Below are 17,508 nucleotides of genomic sequence, written 5' to 3' on the forward strand. Positions count from 1 at the left end.
AGGATTATGAATAGTTATGAGTGTAATGATTTATTTTTCTACTATAATGAAAGAGAGGAAATGGAAAAAAGAATTGAAAAAAAACCCAGTTCATGAAGCAATTTAGAAAAAAGTTGCATCCACTGACTGGCGCACCTCCAAAAAAGATGGCAACCATGCTCAGAGATTAAATACACCATCACTGATTTCAAAGACGGGAATGGTTTAATCTTGACATTAATAAAATGTAGCACAACTAAATATAGCACACAAAAAAAAATGCACTCATTCATAATAATTATTTTGTACAAAACTATTCAGAACAATTCTACATCAATGAATTAAGCAGGTTAAACAAGCATTTTAATGAAAATCTCATGGCAACAATACTCGAAACGTTATTTAATAAGAACTACTTCATTTTTCCGAAAGAATGTGGATTTATGCTACTGATAAGCAACATTCGTATGCCCAGTGCAATAAATAAGGATTGAGAAAACGTGATAAAAGGAACTAACACCTCTGGAATATATCAAGGCTTCTTTTCACCCTCGTCCACCTTTCCATCTTTCTGCAACTGCTTGTCCTTGTCGTCATTGTTGGCTGCCTGCGACGTCCCATTTGCCCCCGCCGTCACATCATCTTTGCCCTTGGAGCTCTTCACGATGCCTTTGGCCATCTCCTTGCCCGTGGTCTTCAAAATGGCCTTCAGGCCCAAGTTGTCCACGTTGTACGCCGTCACGCCAACGTTGGTCACCGAGCGCAGCGCCGTGTTGGTGGCCTGGCCCGCATCGTTGCCGTACCTTGGCGGCGAGGTTAAAAACGCACAAACCATAGTCAAACGTGCGAGAAACTAGATGTAAGTGTGGAATGCAGTTTGGGGGTTTTTTTGCATTTTTTTCTTGCTGTAAGTGTAAAATGTCGTGATTCTGTATTTTACATAAGCTATTCACAAAAAGTTAGGGATATTAGTAGAAATAAAATGCACTGACTTGACTTATATGATCCAATTTCCTTTAATAGTTAGCAGTACTCAGACACACCCGAAAGGAAAATGTACAGGAAAAACGTCCACTCTGCAAGCGTAAATACATTACCCAAAAGCCAAGCGACAAATGGAAAAGAAGCGTTAGACATCACCGGGCGTGTTTAGTAGCTTCCCTAAGCCCCTAAATCTGAAAAGATGCGAGTAGAAAGTGATCAGCAGGTTCCCAAACAGGAAGTGACCCACGCAAAAAAGGTTAGGAGAGGTCGACTCACTTGTACGTCACCGTGTTCACCGTTTCCGACGTCACGCTCTTGCCGATGAGTTTGGCTCCCGTCTCCAGGCTGGTCCACACCGTGGTGAAGCCTGATGTGTGCATGTGAAAAACATGTGATGATTTTTTTGTTGTTGTTTTTTTTTTTTGGTGACTCTTGTTCTGTTTGGTTCTGACTCAGGAAGTCTGTTGTTTTGGTTTGAAACGGCCATTTTAGGATTCGTTCTCAGACTTGTCCTGAAGATAATGATTACTACAAAAAAAAAAAAAAAAAAAATAAATAATAATAATAATAATTCAGCCCTTGAAGCCTGTTTCACTTAGCACCGTGAAAATGGGTAAACATGTCTATCATGAGCAGACCCACAAAAAAAAGTCTCAGGAAGTCACGCCCAAAAACACACGGGAAACCTGCCATGTTGGCTTGAAGCAGCCATTTAAGAATCATTTCTACAGGACCTTCAAAGACAGACTTGCCCTGAAGATTTTGAAAAAAAAAAAAAGATGAAAAAAATCAGCCCGCAAAGCCAGTTTCCCTGAGCAACATAAAATTTGGTAGACATGTTTATCACAAGTAGACCCACAAAAATGTCTAAAGAAGTCACACCCAAAAAGGCACAGGAAGTCGGCCATTTTGGTTTGAAGTGGCTATTTTAGGATTATTTCTCAGACTTGCCATGAAAATCTTGTCTGTTTATTAAAAAAAAAAAAAAAAAAATCAGCCCTCTCAGCCAGTTTCACTTAGCAACACAAAATTTGGTAGACATGTCTATCATGAGTAGACACACAAAAAAAGTCTGAAGTCGACCATTTTGGTTCAGTGTGGCCATTTTGGTTTGAAGTGGCCATTTTAGGATTAAATCTCAGAATTGTATTGAAGATATTGTCTGCTTGCTACAAAAAATAAATAAATAAAAAATCTGCCCTCACAGCCAGTTTCACCTTGCAACAAAAAACATAACAAATATGTCTGTCACAAGTAGACTCACAAAAAAGTCTCACGAATCCACACCTGAAAAAGCACAGGAAGTTGGCCATTTTTTATTTCATTCATTTTGGCCAGTCACCAAATTAAAAAATTCAGCCCCCAAAGCCAGTTTCACTTAGCAACACAAAATTTGGTAGACACGTCTATCATGAGTAGACCCACAAAAAAACTCTCAAAAAGCCACACCTGAAAAGGTACAGGAAGTCGACCATTTTGGTTCAGTGTGGCCGTTTTAGGATTATTTCTCAGACTTGTCCTGAAGCTATTGTGTGTTTGCTACAAAAATTATTTAGCCCTCGCACCCACATTGCAACATAAAACTTGGCTAATATGTCTGTCTTTGTCAAGAGTAGACCCACGAAAAATTCTCAAGAAGCCAAGCCCCAAAAGACACCAGAAGTCTGCCATGTTGGTTTAAGGAGACCATTTTAGCAAAATTAGAAAATTAAGACGTGAAAGCCAGTTTTACTTGCCAATGCCAGATTTGGTTGGCATGTTTAGGAAGGAAGGCGGCCATTTTGGTCTGAAGCAGCCATTTTAGAATCACTTGGGATCCTTCAAAGATGAACGCATCCTAGAATTTGCCCATTCGTTACCAAATCTAAACTTTGTACGCTACCTGACCTGTTGACTAATGTGAGTTGTTGGCAGTAATTTTATTGACTTTTTATTGAAGTTTTTTGTGGTGGTGTACCACAAACCGCTGAGTTAATGATGAGGCCGACGCGTGATTAGTGAAATGGTGATCACCTTGTAGACCCCTGGCAGCCACAAATTTGGCTCCCTCCGCATTGGACGGCTCCCCCTCTTTGCTCTTCATGGACTCGGGGATCAATTTGGCGCCGTGCTTTTTCACTTGAGGCGCCACCTTCTCCGCCAGATGTTCAGCCAACGTGCTCACGCCGTCCACTGTCAAAATACAGGCAAAATATCACAAGAAAAAGGACATCATATCATATTTAATTTGGAGAGTCTTTCTGACAGCTCACCCAAGTACTGGCTGACGCGCAGAGCGCCCCCTGTGGCCTGCTTGGCCACATTCAGGCTCCTGGTGACGTGCGGGCTGACTTCGGACGGCGTTTCCTCGGGCGTCAGGTGGTCCCGGATCTTTAGCGCCCCCTTCTGAATGACCCTGGTGGTGGCCTCGGCTCCTCTGACCACCTCGTGGCTCAACCGCGTCGCCCCTGGAGAGACATGATGTCATTGAACGAATTTTTTGTGTGAAAATTCAGCCCCCAAAGGCTGTTCATGAAATTTTGCAGCCACGCTTGAAACGAGACAGAAAGTCAGCCATTTTGTGACAAAGAGGCCTTTTGGGCCATTTCCAAGCATCTTGATTGGCCACATTCCATTTTGCAAGTCATGACTGGCGCTCCTCACACACATGAAGATAATTAGTCGTAAACACATTTAATATTTACAAATGTCAGTTCCGAACTGTTGTCGGGACAAATTCACTAAATCTTAACACAGAGCAGCAAATAATCTGCCGTTTGTCATCCTTGGTCGGAATGGGGGAAAATCTTGAGAGAAACAGCATGATTGTCTTTATGTATGTACTGAGTCTTAAAAGTAAAAAAAAAACAAAAAAAAAACGGAGTTGTTGATTTACATTTAAACGTCAGATTGCAGCCCTCACAAGTGACGTCAGACATGTTCTCAAAATGGACTTATGTGCATGAAAGTTGAATAGAATGCTACTGAACGCAGAAAATTCTATTTTGAATCGCTGCTGCCACCTGTTGACAAAAAATGAAACTGCATACCCCCTTCTTCACATTTGCCTTAATTTTATCCTTAAATTTAATCACAGTTTTAGTCTCAATCACGCGTGTTAGTTTTTATTATAGTTAGTCAACCTCATCCCGTTTTTATTTTGTCCATTTTTAGTTGACTATAAATCTAGCAATTTAGTCTTTATTTTAGTCCAAGAAAACAATTGTATTCATCTAGTTTTTGTCAACAAAAACTGTCATTATTTTAGTCTAGTTTTAGTCAGGACAATCATTTTAACCCTGTATATTTTTGGTCAGTAGATTATGTTGAACATTTCGGATCTAAAACTATTTCATAAAAAATTTTCTCTTATATTTTTGATGAAAAACGATTTCTCAAACAATTACAGTATGTCAACAAGTGGCTTACTATGGTTCCATGCTCTGAGCTAGTAAGTTAGCCAGCATTAGTTAGCAGTCGGATTAACATTATTGTTGGAACGTTATAGCCATTGGATTAATGCTACATTAATTTATAACTCCAATTAAATTATTATTTTTTTAACCTTTCACAGTGAATGCACCTCCTGTCTGTCTCATCTGTGTGTGCATGTTGCACTCGCTAGCTGCAGATTTGAACGGGGGCGTGTCACTGTGTGTCACATGACAGATTAGCAGAGACAAGATTTTACAAAATTAAATAATTTTCGCCTCGTTTTTGTTCATGAACTGAATTGTCCATAGATTTTAGTCCAGTTTTTTTTTAATTAAGTAAAGTACATTTACATGCATACTGATTTAGTCCCAGTTACTGTATATTAATGAGGGTTTTAGTCTAGTCTAGTTTTAGTTTGGTGAAAAATGTGCGTTGACAAAATTATTTTTTGGTTCGTTTTCGTTGATGAATGAGATGGATAGGGGGAAATTCGAACCCGAATCCAGTCTGAAAACTTTTAGCCAGGGGCATGCAGGAGCACTCATTGTGAACACCTGAGGTGCTCATCTACTAATTTGAAGATGTTTCAGTCATAAAAGACCAAATAAAAAGGAAAAATATTTTTGGGCAAATTGTTACAGAGAGCAGCTTTAATCTGACTTTCACCTGAAATGATTCCCTGACCCATCTTCTCGCTCCAAGTCGGAAGAAGCGCTCTGCCGCCGTTCTCGGGTGACACCACCTGAGGGCCGAGGGGGACCGTCTCACTCAGGCTGATGACCCCGGGGCCCACGCTGTCTGGACTCTGTCGGCACCAAAACGCGGTTTGGAGGCTTTGATGAGGCCTTTTGACATTTTGACGAGACGAGATGACGAACACACCTGCACCCTGAAGTCGGTCAGCTGCATGACGAGTTCCTGGAACATCTCCCGATCGGCGGCGGGCAGCTGTGACGACAGCACCACGCCGATGTAGGCGCCCGGCATCGGCGCCAGCATGTCCGGCAGCATGAAGACGCCGGACGGGGCCAGCAGCACTGGCGTGCTCGCCGTGAGCGAGTGCAGCCAGCCGCACACCTGGATGAAACATACGCAAACGTTACATGAGTTTTAATTCGTTTTTCAGGCTTCATTTTAGTTTAGATTTAGTATTATTATTATTTTTTTAAAATATTCAATTCAATTCACAAATTTTATTTCATTCTTTAAATAAAAGAAATGAAAGGGGACAGAAAGAAGTAAACCTTGTAGTATCTGCCCCTGATAAGAAAACAACATTAAAATAAAATGGGAAAAAAATAACAATAACAATAATAATCAACACAAACTAAATGACATTAAGCAATCAAGTTGCTGTTTTGGTAACAAACAAAATGATGCAAGCGCATTGTCTTGTGCTATATATTTTTCCAGTAATTGAGTTTTTATACATTTCTTAAAAATATGAATGCACTGGGATGATTTAGTTAAATGATCCAGATTGTTCCACAAACTCTTTTTGTTTTGTTCTGTATTTAGGCTTGGAAAAAATGTCTGTTCCTCTAAATATGTACAGTGTTCCCTCGTTTATCATGGGTGCTACGTTCCAAAAAATGTCCGTGATAATGGAAATCTACGTTAATTTAAAAAAAAATAATAATAAATCCTGTTATATATATTATTTTGTTTATTATATATGTTTTTTTTCATTTTGGTATGATTATGAATGATTTTTCATTCATCATTTATGTTTTTTTCATTTCCACTCATTTTTTTCCATTATAAGTGTTTTCTTTTTAATTTACTTATTATACAGCACAGTATATATTTTCTATCTCCGGAATGCAATGTCGTGGAGAGCCTCGTCGAGACGAATCCGTGGATGGCCGTATGTCCCCGGTCGGATGAAGGGTTCGAGAGATACGGCAAAACAAAACAAAAAGCACGCTGTAAAAAAGCCGCGAAAGATGAACCTGCAATAAACGAGGGAACACTGTCCTCCGTTTCCCTTTTTTTAAATTGGATTTGCATGTTCATTGGTAAAATTTCATGATGGGCTTTATACATTATTTTGAGGAAGTTGAACTCCATCAATAGATTAAATTTCAAAGCTTTTAGTTGTATATATAATGGATTAGTGTGGTCTCTGTATCCACATCCAGACATGACACAAATAGTGTGTTTCTGTCAAAGAAAAATGGGTTCAGTGTAGGTTTTGGCTGCACACCCCCGGCTACATGTTAATGCAATAGGTCAGGTATGGAACAATCAATGAATGATATAACAATAACAAAGCATTCTTGTTCAATGATCCTTTAACCTTGTGTAAAACGGCGACAGTTTGGGATACCTTAGATTTGACATGTTCTGCATGCTCGTTCCATGATAAATGTTAAATAAATGTCAGTAAATATATGGAGTAATTGTTGAGCGTAAGCTAAAATATAAAATATATATGTGTTATATATTACATATGCTGGCTTTTGTGACTTTATGTGAGAGTTTTCTAGTATAAACACTGTTCTGACAAAAAACATGACTACATCTTTGTCGAACAAAAGTAATCATGTTTTTTGTCACGAGTCGGTCAGTCAGGCGGCCGCTGCGAGTTTTTTTTTGTTGCTGCCTGGCACAACGATGAGTCGTGCCAGGACAACAAAAGCGCTGACTCGCGCGTTAATGCGCCCATTGTGTTGCTGCTGGCCAACAAAGCGCTGAGTGTCGACCGCTCCACATGGAATTTGTGTTTGCTGTGATCCAGTGGGAAGTAACAAAGTACAAATACTTTCGGTGAGGAAGGTGCACCGGGGAGAATAAACGACAACGGGAACGCAAACGGCGGAGCAAGGCGATGTTGATGATGCTGCCTGAAAGGAAGATTTGTAGCGTTATGCTTGTGAAAAAACAAGAAAACTTCTTGTGTTCAAAAAGTTGCAGTCTAATCTACAAAAATGCACAAGTAAGGTTGTTTTTTTTTAACTGGTATTATTAGCTAGTTTACTACGGTAAGTTCATAAAGTTAGCAGTAATTAGTAATTAATTTCTTGTAGTACAAGCATGAAGATTTCAACTTCACTGTCAAAATAAAAAAAAAAGTACACACTGTAAGTGACAGTATCATAATAAATGTTTACTTTTTACTTTTGTTCTTGTGTCCATTTCTTGGAGTTCAATCAGCTCTTTTAAGTCTGTTTCTCACAAGTAAATATAGAACATTTTTTTGTATTTTGATAAAGTATTTAATTTAATTCAGTGCTTTATATTTTATGTAGTTTATATATAGTTTTTGATTTTAGTTTGTACTTTACAGTTATTTTTAATTGTGTTTTGTATTTTCCATTTAGATAGTTTAGATTTGTATTTAGTATTTTGGGTTGTTTCATTTTATTTACAGCAGCAATTTGTTGAAGTATTTTTAGAACTATATTAATATTGTTATATTTTGTACTTTTTATTTATATTACATTTCCTATCATATGTATTAAATGTTTAGATTTGTATGTATTATTGTATAGTTGTATTTTGATTTATTTTATTTGCTGTGTATTTTGATCCCCTTACGAGGGTCACACTGCAAACAATAATAAAGTCTTTTTTGGTGTTGCTTTTTACTTTTGTACTTAAAAAAAAACAACTTTTATTTCGGGTCCCCCGAGTACTGCCCATAGCCAGCTGAGATAGGCTCCAGCAACCCCCACGACTCTTGTGAGGAATAAGCGGTCAAGAAAATGAATGGATGGATTTTACTTCAGTTGAATCTGCACTTTTTTTTTTTTTAAGTATTTGTCCTTTTACTTAGTATTTGCCAACTCAAATGCAATAAATGACTTTTAAAAAGCATATATTGATCAAAATGTGACAAACTCACGTCCAGGAAGACGGGCCCCGCTCCATCCGACTGAGTAGCAAAGTTGACGATGCGAAGGTATCCGGGCTGCGACAGGGCGCTGACTTGCCCGCTGGGGGCCACGAAGAACATCTGCACGCCCTTTGGGATCAGGAGCAGCTCGCTCTCCTTCTCCGGCGCCCCCGGCCCGCCGGCCAGGGTGCGGTGGCCGTCGGCGGGCTGGGGCGAGTACACCGGCGGCTCGGCAGAGGTCCGGGACATGACGGCATCCGCGTTCCTCGCCGGGAGCGGCGGTGGCGGGAGGACCGGCGGGATGGAGGGGTAGAGGTGCTGCGCGGGGTGGAGGCTGGGGGTCAGGTCCATGAGCAGCCGTTGCCTGTGGCCAGGAGGGGGCGCCTGCGAGGCGTCAAGGGCGGCGAGGTGGCCGCTGACGGTGCCCAGGGCGGCCTCCATTCGCCGCTGCAGCTCTCGGGCTCGCTCCCACACGGGCCCCTGGTGACGCGGGCCCCCGGTGGGCACGCCCAGCCCCTGCATGAGGTGCTGGTGGCCCTTGCGGTAGTACTCGGCCGCCTCGGCGCGATTGCCGCCCTCCTCCAGCGTCAGGCCGCGGCTCAGGCAGCGGAAGGCCAGCTCGTACTGGTCCTTGATCAGCAGCAGTTCTGCCGGCTCCGCCATGCTGAGGAAAAACTAAACGTCATCACTTGCATATTTTCATTAAAAAAAAAAAAAAAAAAAAACAGAAAATAAACTGCTGAATTTGGACAATTTCACTTAGGGGTGTACTCACTTTTGTTGCCTGGGGCTTCGCTATTAATGGATGTATTTTGAGTTATTTTGAGGGAACAACAAATTTACAATGTATTTTAGGCGTACACTGACTAATTTTCATTGCGCCAAAGTGTAATTTCTTCAGTGCTGTTCCATGAAAAGATATACCGGTAATTAAATATCTGCAGAAATGTGAAGGGTCTAGTCACTTTTGTGAGATATTGTTTATATACAAATTAAGAAAAAAAAAAAAAAAAAAAAATAGACAAAATAAAAATAAATATAAATACACACATATAAAAATACAAATCTAACATCACAATAAAAATATTAAGTAAAATTGTAGAAAACATGAATGCAGCATACAAAATGAAATAAAAATATTGCTAAAAAATACTAAATAAAATCAGGAAATAGTTAAATGAAATACTATTAATAAAAAAAATAAACACTGAATTAAAAAAGAATAAAATATACTCAACATAAAAAAATAAATACTAAATAAAAATCTAAAAAAAATATAAATGCAATACAAAATAAAATAAAAATATAGCAATTATAAATTTAGTATTTTACTAAACAATATTAGAAAATAGCAACATAAAATACAAAATAAAAAGTATAAAAACTACATAAATATATAAAACACTGAATTAAAAAAAATAGTAATGTAAAACATTAAATATAAATATGAATGTAAAAACAACATAATAATACATACAACGCTATAAAATTAAGAACAAAATTCCCTTATTTTACAATGTGTTTGGACCTGTAATGTGTTGATTCTCAACGTGTGGTAGGTGGGCTCCCTCTAGTGGTATGAAAAAAAATCTAACGTTACTGTGGCTTAATCTTTTTTTATTTTTATTTTTTTACATCACTTCAGTACATTTGTTAAGGACAGTCCAGTTGTAATTTATGTGTTTTTACTAACTATAATGTGTAATGCATTTCAAATGCATCATTACTGAAGAACAATTTGGTTCATTCTCCTGTATTTAAGCACTGTGTTAATATTGAAACTGATGTTACGGTGGGGATGTTCGATACCACTTTTTTTTTTTTCATTTTTTTTTTCAGATCAATACAACTCTTCAGTAATCACCCATACCAATACCACGTACCAATAACACTAGTACTTTTGATACATAAAATTTCACTCAAAAACAATAACAGATCATTTTCAAGAAAGATCTATATCTCAAAATTTACTCGGCCATCCCTAATACTATATATATATATATTTTTTTTTAGGAATAAAACCTGCCAGAACACTTAGCCCTACTGCGCTGCACTTCCTTTTAACATTGGCCATTGTGGTGGTACTTGAGGCGCTAGAAATTATTTAAGGTGATACTTGGTTTATAATGTTTGAAAAGCACTGCACAATAGACACAAAATACATGTACTGCCACTAGCGTGACTTGTGCACAGGCGACAGGTGCAGACAGCTGAGTTCCCGTCCGGTTCAACCTGCATAACAAGTGTTGTTGGCTCTCCTCTTGTTATTATTGTGAAACGTGTTACTACTTTAAAGGCGCAGTCTGCCGGATTCACTCAGGAAAATGCACTTTTAAAATACAGGATTTAAACAAACAAACTACATCTCAATTTACAGATCTGGGCTTTTCTTAACGTGTGGGGGGTGATTTTGTCCTAAACCCCCACCTCCCCCCAGACTGTATTTTGCCATTTTGTGTTTGTTTTGTAAACAGCGGGACGTTTCTGTGGGAAGACAGTATTTACACCCTTCCAGCCAATCGCAGAGCGGGGGGTGGTGTTTCGCAAACGGGGCCGGGCGAACGTGTCGGCTGCGTGACGTCACTCCCGCGGCAATTTGAAAGCACGCACGGATTTTTTTTCTTCACTCCCTCATTCACACACGTAAGCTTCTGTGAGTGAGTGAGTGAGTGAAAAAAAATAATAATAATCCGTGCGTGCTTTCAAATTGCCGCGGGAGTGACGTCACAAAACCGACACGTTCGCCCAGCCCAGTTTGCGAAACGCCACCACCCGCTCTGCGATTGGCTGGAGGGGTGTAAACACTGTCTTTCCACAGGAACGTCCTGCTGTTTACAAAACAAACACAAAATGGCAAAACACATGCTGGGGGGGGGTGCGGGTTTAGGACGAAATCTACACCAAAGATTAACATAAACACAGATGTGTAGACTGAGAGAAAGTCAAAATGTGTACATCCTGTATTTAAAAAGTGCATTTTCCTGAGTAAATCCGGCAGACTGCCCCTTTAACACACAAAATGTATTCTACAGGAAGTCCCAGTCAGGTCTAAAATAAAGAACATGTAGCAGCACTTGCTGTACACATCAATTCAAATCTTCACGAACATAGTATAAGTAGTAAAACTTCAAAATAAATGAACTCACCTTGATTGTGTAGTAGTGTCACTTCCCGTGTGGGGGGTGGAAACCAAAAAAGAGTTACTTTCAACGTCTCCTTATTTGGCTGTCAAGCGCACACTGACATGACAACGCGTGTGAGTCTTGTGGAGGTTTTACCTCACCTGTCGCGCCCTCTGGCCCCCGCAGGCACGTCACTTCCTGTTTACACTTTTAGATCTCACACGTTACATTCTGCCGAGTCACTTGTTTAAGGGAAACAGAAATGTTGCTTGTAGATTGCGACTGAGCTATTTATTGAACGAATGCACACTTCATTTCTGATTTTTATTATTATTATTTTTTTGTTCGTGCTGACTCACGTGTTGAAAATGCAAGTGGGGGTGTGACGTGTGTGTCAATCAGGTTTGTCCTCTTGCGTGAGTCGCGGGTGAGGCATGCAGCTAAGCTAGATACGCTATGAAGGAAACAACCTAAAACCTAAAAAAAAAAAAAAAAAAAAAAAAAAAAAACGAAAAGCTGTCAAACGATTACATGTTTTAATCAGATTAATCACATCTTGGAATTTTAATTAATCATGATTAATCACTTAGCCTAATTAAAAAGGCTTTTTTTTTTTTTTAACATTTTTTGCCCACCAAATTTGAAGAGCATCCTGTTATGTGTTAATTCTTTTGACATTTAATGTGATGAGGACGTCTTCAACATTTTTTGATCAGCTCATCCTCCTGTTTTTCTAATCACTTGGATAATTTAAAATGGGGGGGTGGGGGGGAAATACCCCTTTTTTTTAACATGAACAAATATTCTGAATATCATATGCAAACATGTATTAAATGCTTTACTTTAATGCATGTAGTTATGTTTATTGCTCAAACAATCTGTGCTACTTAACATCACCATCCGCATTCAAGCTTAAGGATCATCTGTGGTCAAAATTAATAGTGTGATTAATCTGCGTTAACACATCATTAATGTAATATTTGTTATGATTAATCAATGTGTTTAACCCTTTAACTTTGACAGCACTAATATTTATTTTTAAATGACTAGAAACTCATGGCACCACTTTTGGCAACACATCAGGCTTCCTGTTCTGTCTCCCTCTGTTGGCCATTGTTTGTACTTTTTTTGTCTCTTGGATGGGTTGGAGCAATATTGGGTGAATTTTGTTGCTCCAACTTTGTGATAACAAATTCAATTCCGATTCCATCCTGGTAAACAGTTCACAATTTATTGAGGTCAAATTCAAGCTTAAACTCAGAAAAAGGCCCAAACAAATATATAGAAATGGCCAGAATATCTTGCCACTGACTGTTCCCTTCTTCAAATGTGCAGCAATTTGACTTAATTGGATGTTGAAGTACTCCTAAGGCCGACTTTGGCCGCTCTACTCACCTGCGGAAAGTGTGATTGGGAAGGTACGCTCGCCTGACTCTGTGAGCGACGGCGCAGCTCGCCGGCTGACAGCTCGCCGACTCGGAGGCCACCTCACGCCGCTGCCGGCGGGCCAGTCGCTGCCGGCGTCCATCTTGAAAGCGAGAGATGTGTTAGCGGAGCGTGAATTGAATGTGGAAAGTCGGAAATGAAAGACATCATTCCTTTCTGTCTGTTCCCGAGGGAGGCCATCAAACAGTCAAAAGGCATTTAGCTCCATAATGTGAGAAAAAGTAGCTCCACCAAAAATGTTAGTTTTAGGGGTGACAGGAGATTAAACTTTTTAATTGTAATTAATCGCATGATGTCAATAGTTAACACATGATTAATCACAAATTTTATGTCTGTTCTTAATGTACAATAAAATGTTTTTTTTTCCAAGTTTTCATAGTCAGGTTTACAAAAGTGGGAAAAAATGTTAAATACAAATATGGCTGCATCTTTCCGTCATTGATACAGTAATTTCATAATAATTCATAAAATTTAGTTAAAATTAAAAAGATGTCCTGTACTGTAAAAAAAACAAAACAAGTGATATTGATTTGTTTTGAGGTCATATTTCTGCCATTAGATGGCATCATTGCATTTGTAAGACGTTGGTAACAGCTCAGTGCATTTTTCTTTTCATATTAAGAGCTATCTAATCTTTAACATGAAGTAACTAGTGAAATTCTGAACATTTTTACAATTGTAAAATTCAACTTGACCCCAGTCTCCACAAATATGGGCATTATTATTCAATTTATTACTGCTAAATTTTGACGTGAACGTATGCTGTGTTGTGTCTGGAACTGCCCCAGTGCAGACTTTCCAAGTAAGAGGCGGTCATTAATCGCGCGTAAAAAAAAAATTAGTGGCAAACAATCTCTAAATATCGACCACTGGTTAAACTTACTAATAAATTATATCTCAATGGAAAAAATCTCTGCCTTAAATAAAAATCAAGTATCAAGATTTAAACAAATATGGTCTATGTACATAGAATATTTTAATCTCAATTTGGCAACTTAATCCTGCCAAGATTCTGCCTGTTAACGAGAGCCACCACATCGTTACAACTTCTGTTTTCGCTGCTTCTGTATTTGGTATTTTGTATCTGATTGTTTTTATTTTTATATAGTCAGGAACCTAGTTGCTGCTAGTGGGCTCGAGCATACCACACTATACGACACTATACTCAATAACTCCTTAAGATCTATTTCTAGTGGGCACTAAGCATCAACACTTGGTGTTACTGCATGCTAATTAGTCAATTTTCTTGACGCCGTCCCCTGCGGTCGGGCGGGGGTGGTGGTGGGTTCTGCCCCCCCCCCGTTGTCTGCTCGGTGGCGGTTGCGTCTTGGCCGCTCCCTGGGCCCCCTGTGGGGTGCGGTGTTGGGGTGCTTCCCCTGGTGCCCGGGGCGGTGCCGTCCCGGCGCGGTCCGCTGCTCCGTGCCCGGCGGCGCGGTTCGGGGTGGGTGGGCCTCCGGTGTGCCCCGTGGTTCCCTCTCCCCTCCCCCTTCCTCCCCCCCGTCGCCTCTCCCTCCTCGCCTCCTCCCGCCCATCCTCCTCTGCCTCCCGGTCCCTTTTCCCTTGTCGCCCTCCCTCCCCCCCCCCCCCCCCCCCCCCCCCCCGCCTCCTGCCCTGCAGCCGCCCTTTCGCCTTCTTGTCGTCTTCTCCCCGCCACCCCCCCCCCCCCTTCCCTGTCTGCCCTGCGGCCCCTCCCCCTCCCTCTCCCTGGGCCTGGGCTCCCTCCCCGGCCCGGGCGTCGGGCTCCGGGGGCCGGGCGAGGGTTTGGGGCCTGCCCCACTCCGGTAGAACTCCTGGCGCCCCGGGCGGGCTCCGGTGGCCGGTGGGCTGTCCGGTAGCCCTGCTGCGCTGGCTGTCCGCCCATTGTGGTGCCGGGTGGATGAGGTGGGGGGTGGGTGGGGGTGGGGGTGCTGGGGGGCGGGCGTGCCACCTACACCCGCCGGGTTGGGTGAGGCCCCGCTGGTCGCTCCTCTTACTCACTTCACTAGCTTGCACTATACACTTTGTAAATATACACATAGGGCACACAACACATTTCTTGGTGGGGTGGGGAAGGGTGGAAACACCGTCTTCACCCTTCAACTCCCCTCCAATTTTAATGCACCTCACGTCCAAGGGGAGGGGTGAGTTGGGGCGGGGGAGCCATCAGAGGGGATGGACTGCAGTGCCTGGCAGCGCTGTGGTCCCCCCCATTTGTGTCCCTGCCCCACCACTTTGTCCCTCCATTCCCTTTTTTAATGCACCACACATATACATATTCATTTTTTTGGGGGGGATACGGGTGTGTCGGAGTAGGGGAAATTTTTTCCCTCTGCTCCGACTCACCTGCTCCCAATTTTAATGCACCACACGCACACACTTGTATATACACTGGGTGGGGCCACATTCACGGTGTAAGGGTAGAGCTCGCCAGTCGGCGAGCTGGCGGACTCAGTAACAGGGTTAGGTGTCACTAGTACTCTGGCGTGACGACCGGGGCCTCTCCCCACCGGGCTCGGTGTTCTGGTGTTCCGCCTTCTCCCCTGGTGCTTCCTCCTCTGCTTCCCCCCTCCCGCCGCTGTGCAAATCTCGCGTGGCTGGAGGTGGGGTGGGCACATCTTCCCTCTCTGCGCTGCTGCCCGGTGCCGGTTTCCGGGGGGGGTTCTCGCGGGGGGCCGGGTTCGCGGGGGGGGTGGCGGCCGTCGGGGGGGGGGGGGGCGGCTTGTTTGGGGGGGGCTGGAGGTATGGGTGGGTGGGGGGTTGGGTGCTGGGGGTCGGGGTGTGTTCGGGGGTTTGGGGGTCAGGGGTGGTGGGGCCTGGGTCGTGGTGGATGGCGGGTTTGGGTGGGGTGCGGGGGGGGTCGTGGGGGGATGGGGGCTGGGGACCGGTGGGGCGCTGTGGGGGCCCGCTGGGCCTCGTTCTGCGGCCTTGGGCTCGGGGGTGTGGGCCGGGGCTGGGGCGGGGGTGTTCCGGGTGTCTGGGTCGGCTCGCCGACCGGTGTCCGCTCGGGTGGCTTGGGGGTGGCCTTGGTGCTGCCGCGGCCTGGGGATTCCGGGGGGGGGGGAGTGCTCGCTTTGCTGGACCGCGGTTGACGGCTTCTTTCTTTGGTGGTGGTCCTTATGCATGCCAGATCCGTCGCACCAGCATCTACTGAAACTCAACAGAATTTGCCTCTCCCTCCCACAGCCCCTTGAATCAGTTGGTGCTGGTGTCTGTGGTTCTCACTTTGCTTTATCTATCCTTCCCTCCTTCCTCTCTTTAGTTTTTCCTCTGGTCACTTGAGATCTCAATTTATTGGAAGTTTGAGGTTTCTGGGGTTGGCATAAGACTCTGGTTTTGTAACCACGCAGGAGGGGTTTTGTTGGTGCTGGATTTCACTTTGATGGATTGGATGTACTGGCTTCCATGGATCTCACTCTGCCTTATCGATCCTTCCCTCCTTCCTCTCTTTAGTTTTTCCTCTGGTCTCTTGAGATCTCGCTAAATTTGCTGGAATTTAGAGGCTTCCGGGGTTGGCGTAAGACTTTGATTTTGTAATCATGGGGAAGGCAGGAAGTGTTTGGTCGGTGCTGGATTTCACTTTGATTTACCTTTCTTTTCTCTTTATTTCTTTTTTTTCTGACCTTTTCTCTGGTCTCCTGACCATTTAAACCTCACGACTCTGGCAAGATTCTGAAGTACCTGGTTAAGGCGAAGGGTAATGGGATATTTATAAGGTTTTAGGTGAATGAATGAGTATAAATTTATACGTATTTGCACGCACGCACACGCACGCATGCACGCGCACGCACGCAAACGCACACAAGCAAACGCACGCACGCAAACGCACGCACACATACACACAAAAAAAAAAAAAAAAAAAAAAAAGAGCAATGATGACAAGACGTTGAATCGGTAAGACTACCGAATGAACAATTCTGAGCTCTTGGAAAAAAAAAAAAAAAAAAAAGAAAAAAAAAAATATATTAGTGGCATTAAAGGAATTTTAAATTATCTTAAAATTAATGCACTAATTTTGACACCCCAAGTTAGTTTAAATGTTTTAGGGTTTTTTTAATGGGATTTTTGTTGTTGTTAGAAACAAATCTGTTTGCTGTTTTTGTATACGCGGAAGAAACAATTATAAAACCTGGCTACATAAATATCTATCTAGATTGATCATCATTAACCTTTCGATGTTATAATTTCTAATAAATGAGTGTGGAAGTGAAAACTTATGTCGTTGATTATCACTACGAAGATTAAAAATAAACACAAAAAATGCGCCTACGTTAATTTTCAGTTGTGTTTTGTTTCAAAATAATAAATCATATAAAAACTTAGAAAATACGGCAATTTTTTTCTAAATGTATAAAATTTTTTGCTGTGGCTGCTTCGGCTCATGCTAATTAAACGAAAGTGAAACACTTCAAACCCACAGACACCTTAAAAGCACATCATCAGATTTACTAATGTTTGGTCACATAAAGAAAATTATGAAATCACAGTTTGATTATTCCGCCACATTTTCATAACGGCTTCATGAACGTTTTTGTTTCATGGCTGTTAGCTTTAGCATTAGCCAACTGTGGCATGCATGAATTATAAATGTTGAGAATTTGCATTTTTAGAGCACAAAAAAAAAAAATAATAATAAAAAAATCTTTTTGGCTCCTTAAATTATTCATGTATTCAAATATTCTCCCGTCTCGCCTGAGTGGAGAGGCCGTACGACTATAAATTGGCAAAATGGTTCAAAGGCGGCAATGT

General features: G+C 41.9%; 1 protein-coding gene across 3 annotated transcripts; it reads right to left on the minus strand.

Annotated features, from left to right (window-relative positions):
• Positions 1-182: 182 nt before the first annotated feature.
• Positions 183-12,860, minus strand: sparta (spartin a). 3 transcript variants are annotated; one of them, XM_077505889.1, is made up of 9 exons: positions 12,733-12,860; positions 11,362-11,382; positions 8,225-8,879; positions 5,260-5,454; positions 5,044-5,182; positions 3,216-3,410; positions 2,977-3,135; positions 1,240-1,330; positions 183-782 (listed from the first exon to the last, which is right to left on the minus strand). In XM_077505889.1, exons 3-9 carry the CDS (start codon positions 8,876-8,878, stop codon positions 512-514), a joined length of 1,704 nt encoding a protein of 567 aa, XP_077362015.1. In that variant the 5' UTR covers position 8,879; positions 11,362-11,382; positions 12,733-12,860; the 3' UTR covers positions 183-511. The 3 variants fall into 3 exon arrangements, with proteins under 3 accessions (XP_077362015.1, XP_077362014.1, XP_077362013.1); XM_077505888.1 differs by lacking the exon at positions 12,733-12,860 and adding an exon at positions 1,077-1,154 and having other exon boundaries at positions 638-782; positions 11,362-11,648; XM_077505887.1 differs by lacking the exons at positions 183-782; positions 12,733-12,860 and adding an exon at positions 789-1,154 and having other exon boundaries at positions 11,362-11,647.
• Positions 12,861-17,508: the final 4,648 nt, after the last annotated feature.

The sequence above is a fragment of the Festucalex cinctus genome, chromosome 18 (genome assembly GCF_051991245.1).
Source record: "Festucalex cinctus isolate MCC-2025b chromosome 18, RoL_Fcin_1.0, whole genome shotgun sequence".
NCBI lineage: Eukaryota > Metazoa > Chordata > Actinopteri > Syngnathiformes > Syngnathidae > Festucalex > Festucalex cinctus.

Bases quoted from the DNA above. Each gene is read 5' to 3' on its own strand.
- sparta (XM_077505889.1), bottom strand. From the start codon at position 8,878: ATGGCGGAGCCGGCAGAACTGCTGCTGATCAAGGACCAGTACGAGCTG. The intron at 5,455-8,224 runs GTGAGTTTGTCA...TGTTTCATCCAG, and splicing joins CGGGGCCCGTCTTCCTGGAC to GTGTGCGGCTGGCTGCACTC. The intron at 3,411-5,043 runs GTGAAAGTCAGA...ATGTCTCTCCAG, and splicing joins GGGTCAGGGAATCATTTCAG to GGGCGACGCGGTTGAGCCAC.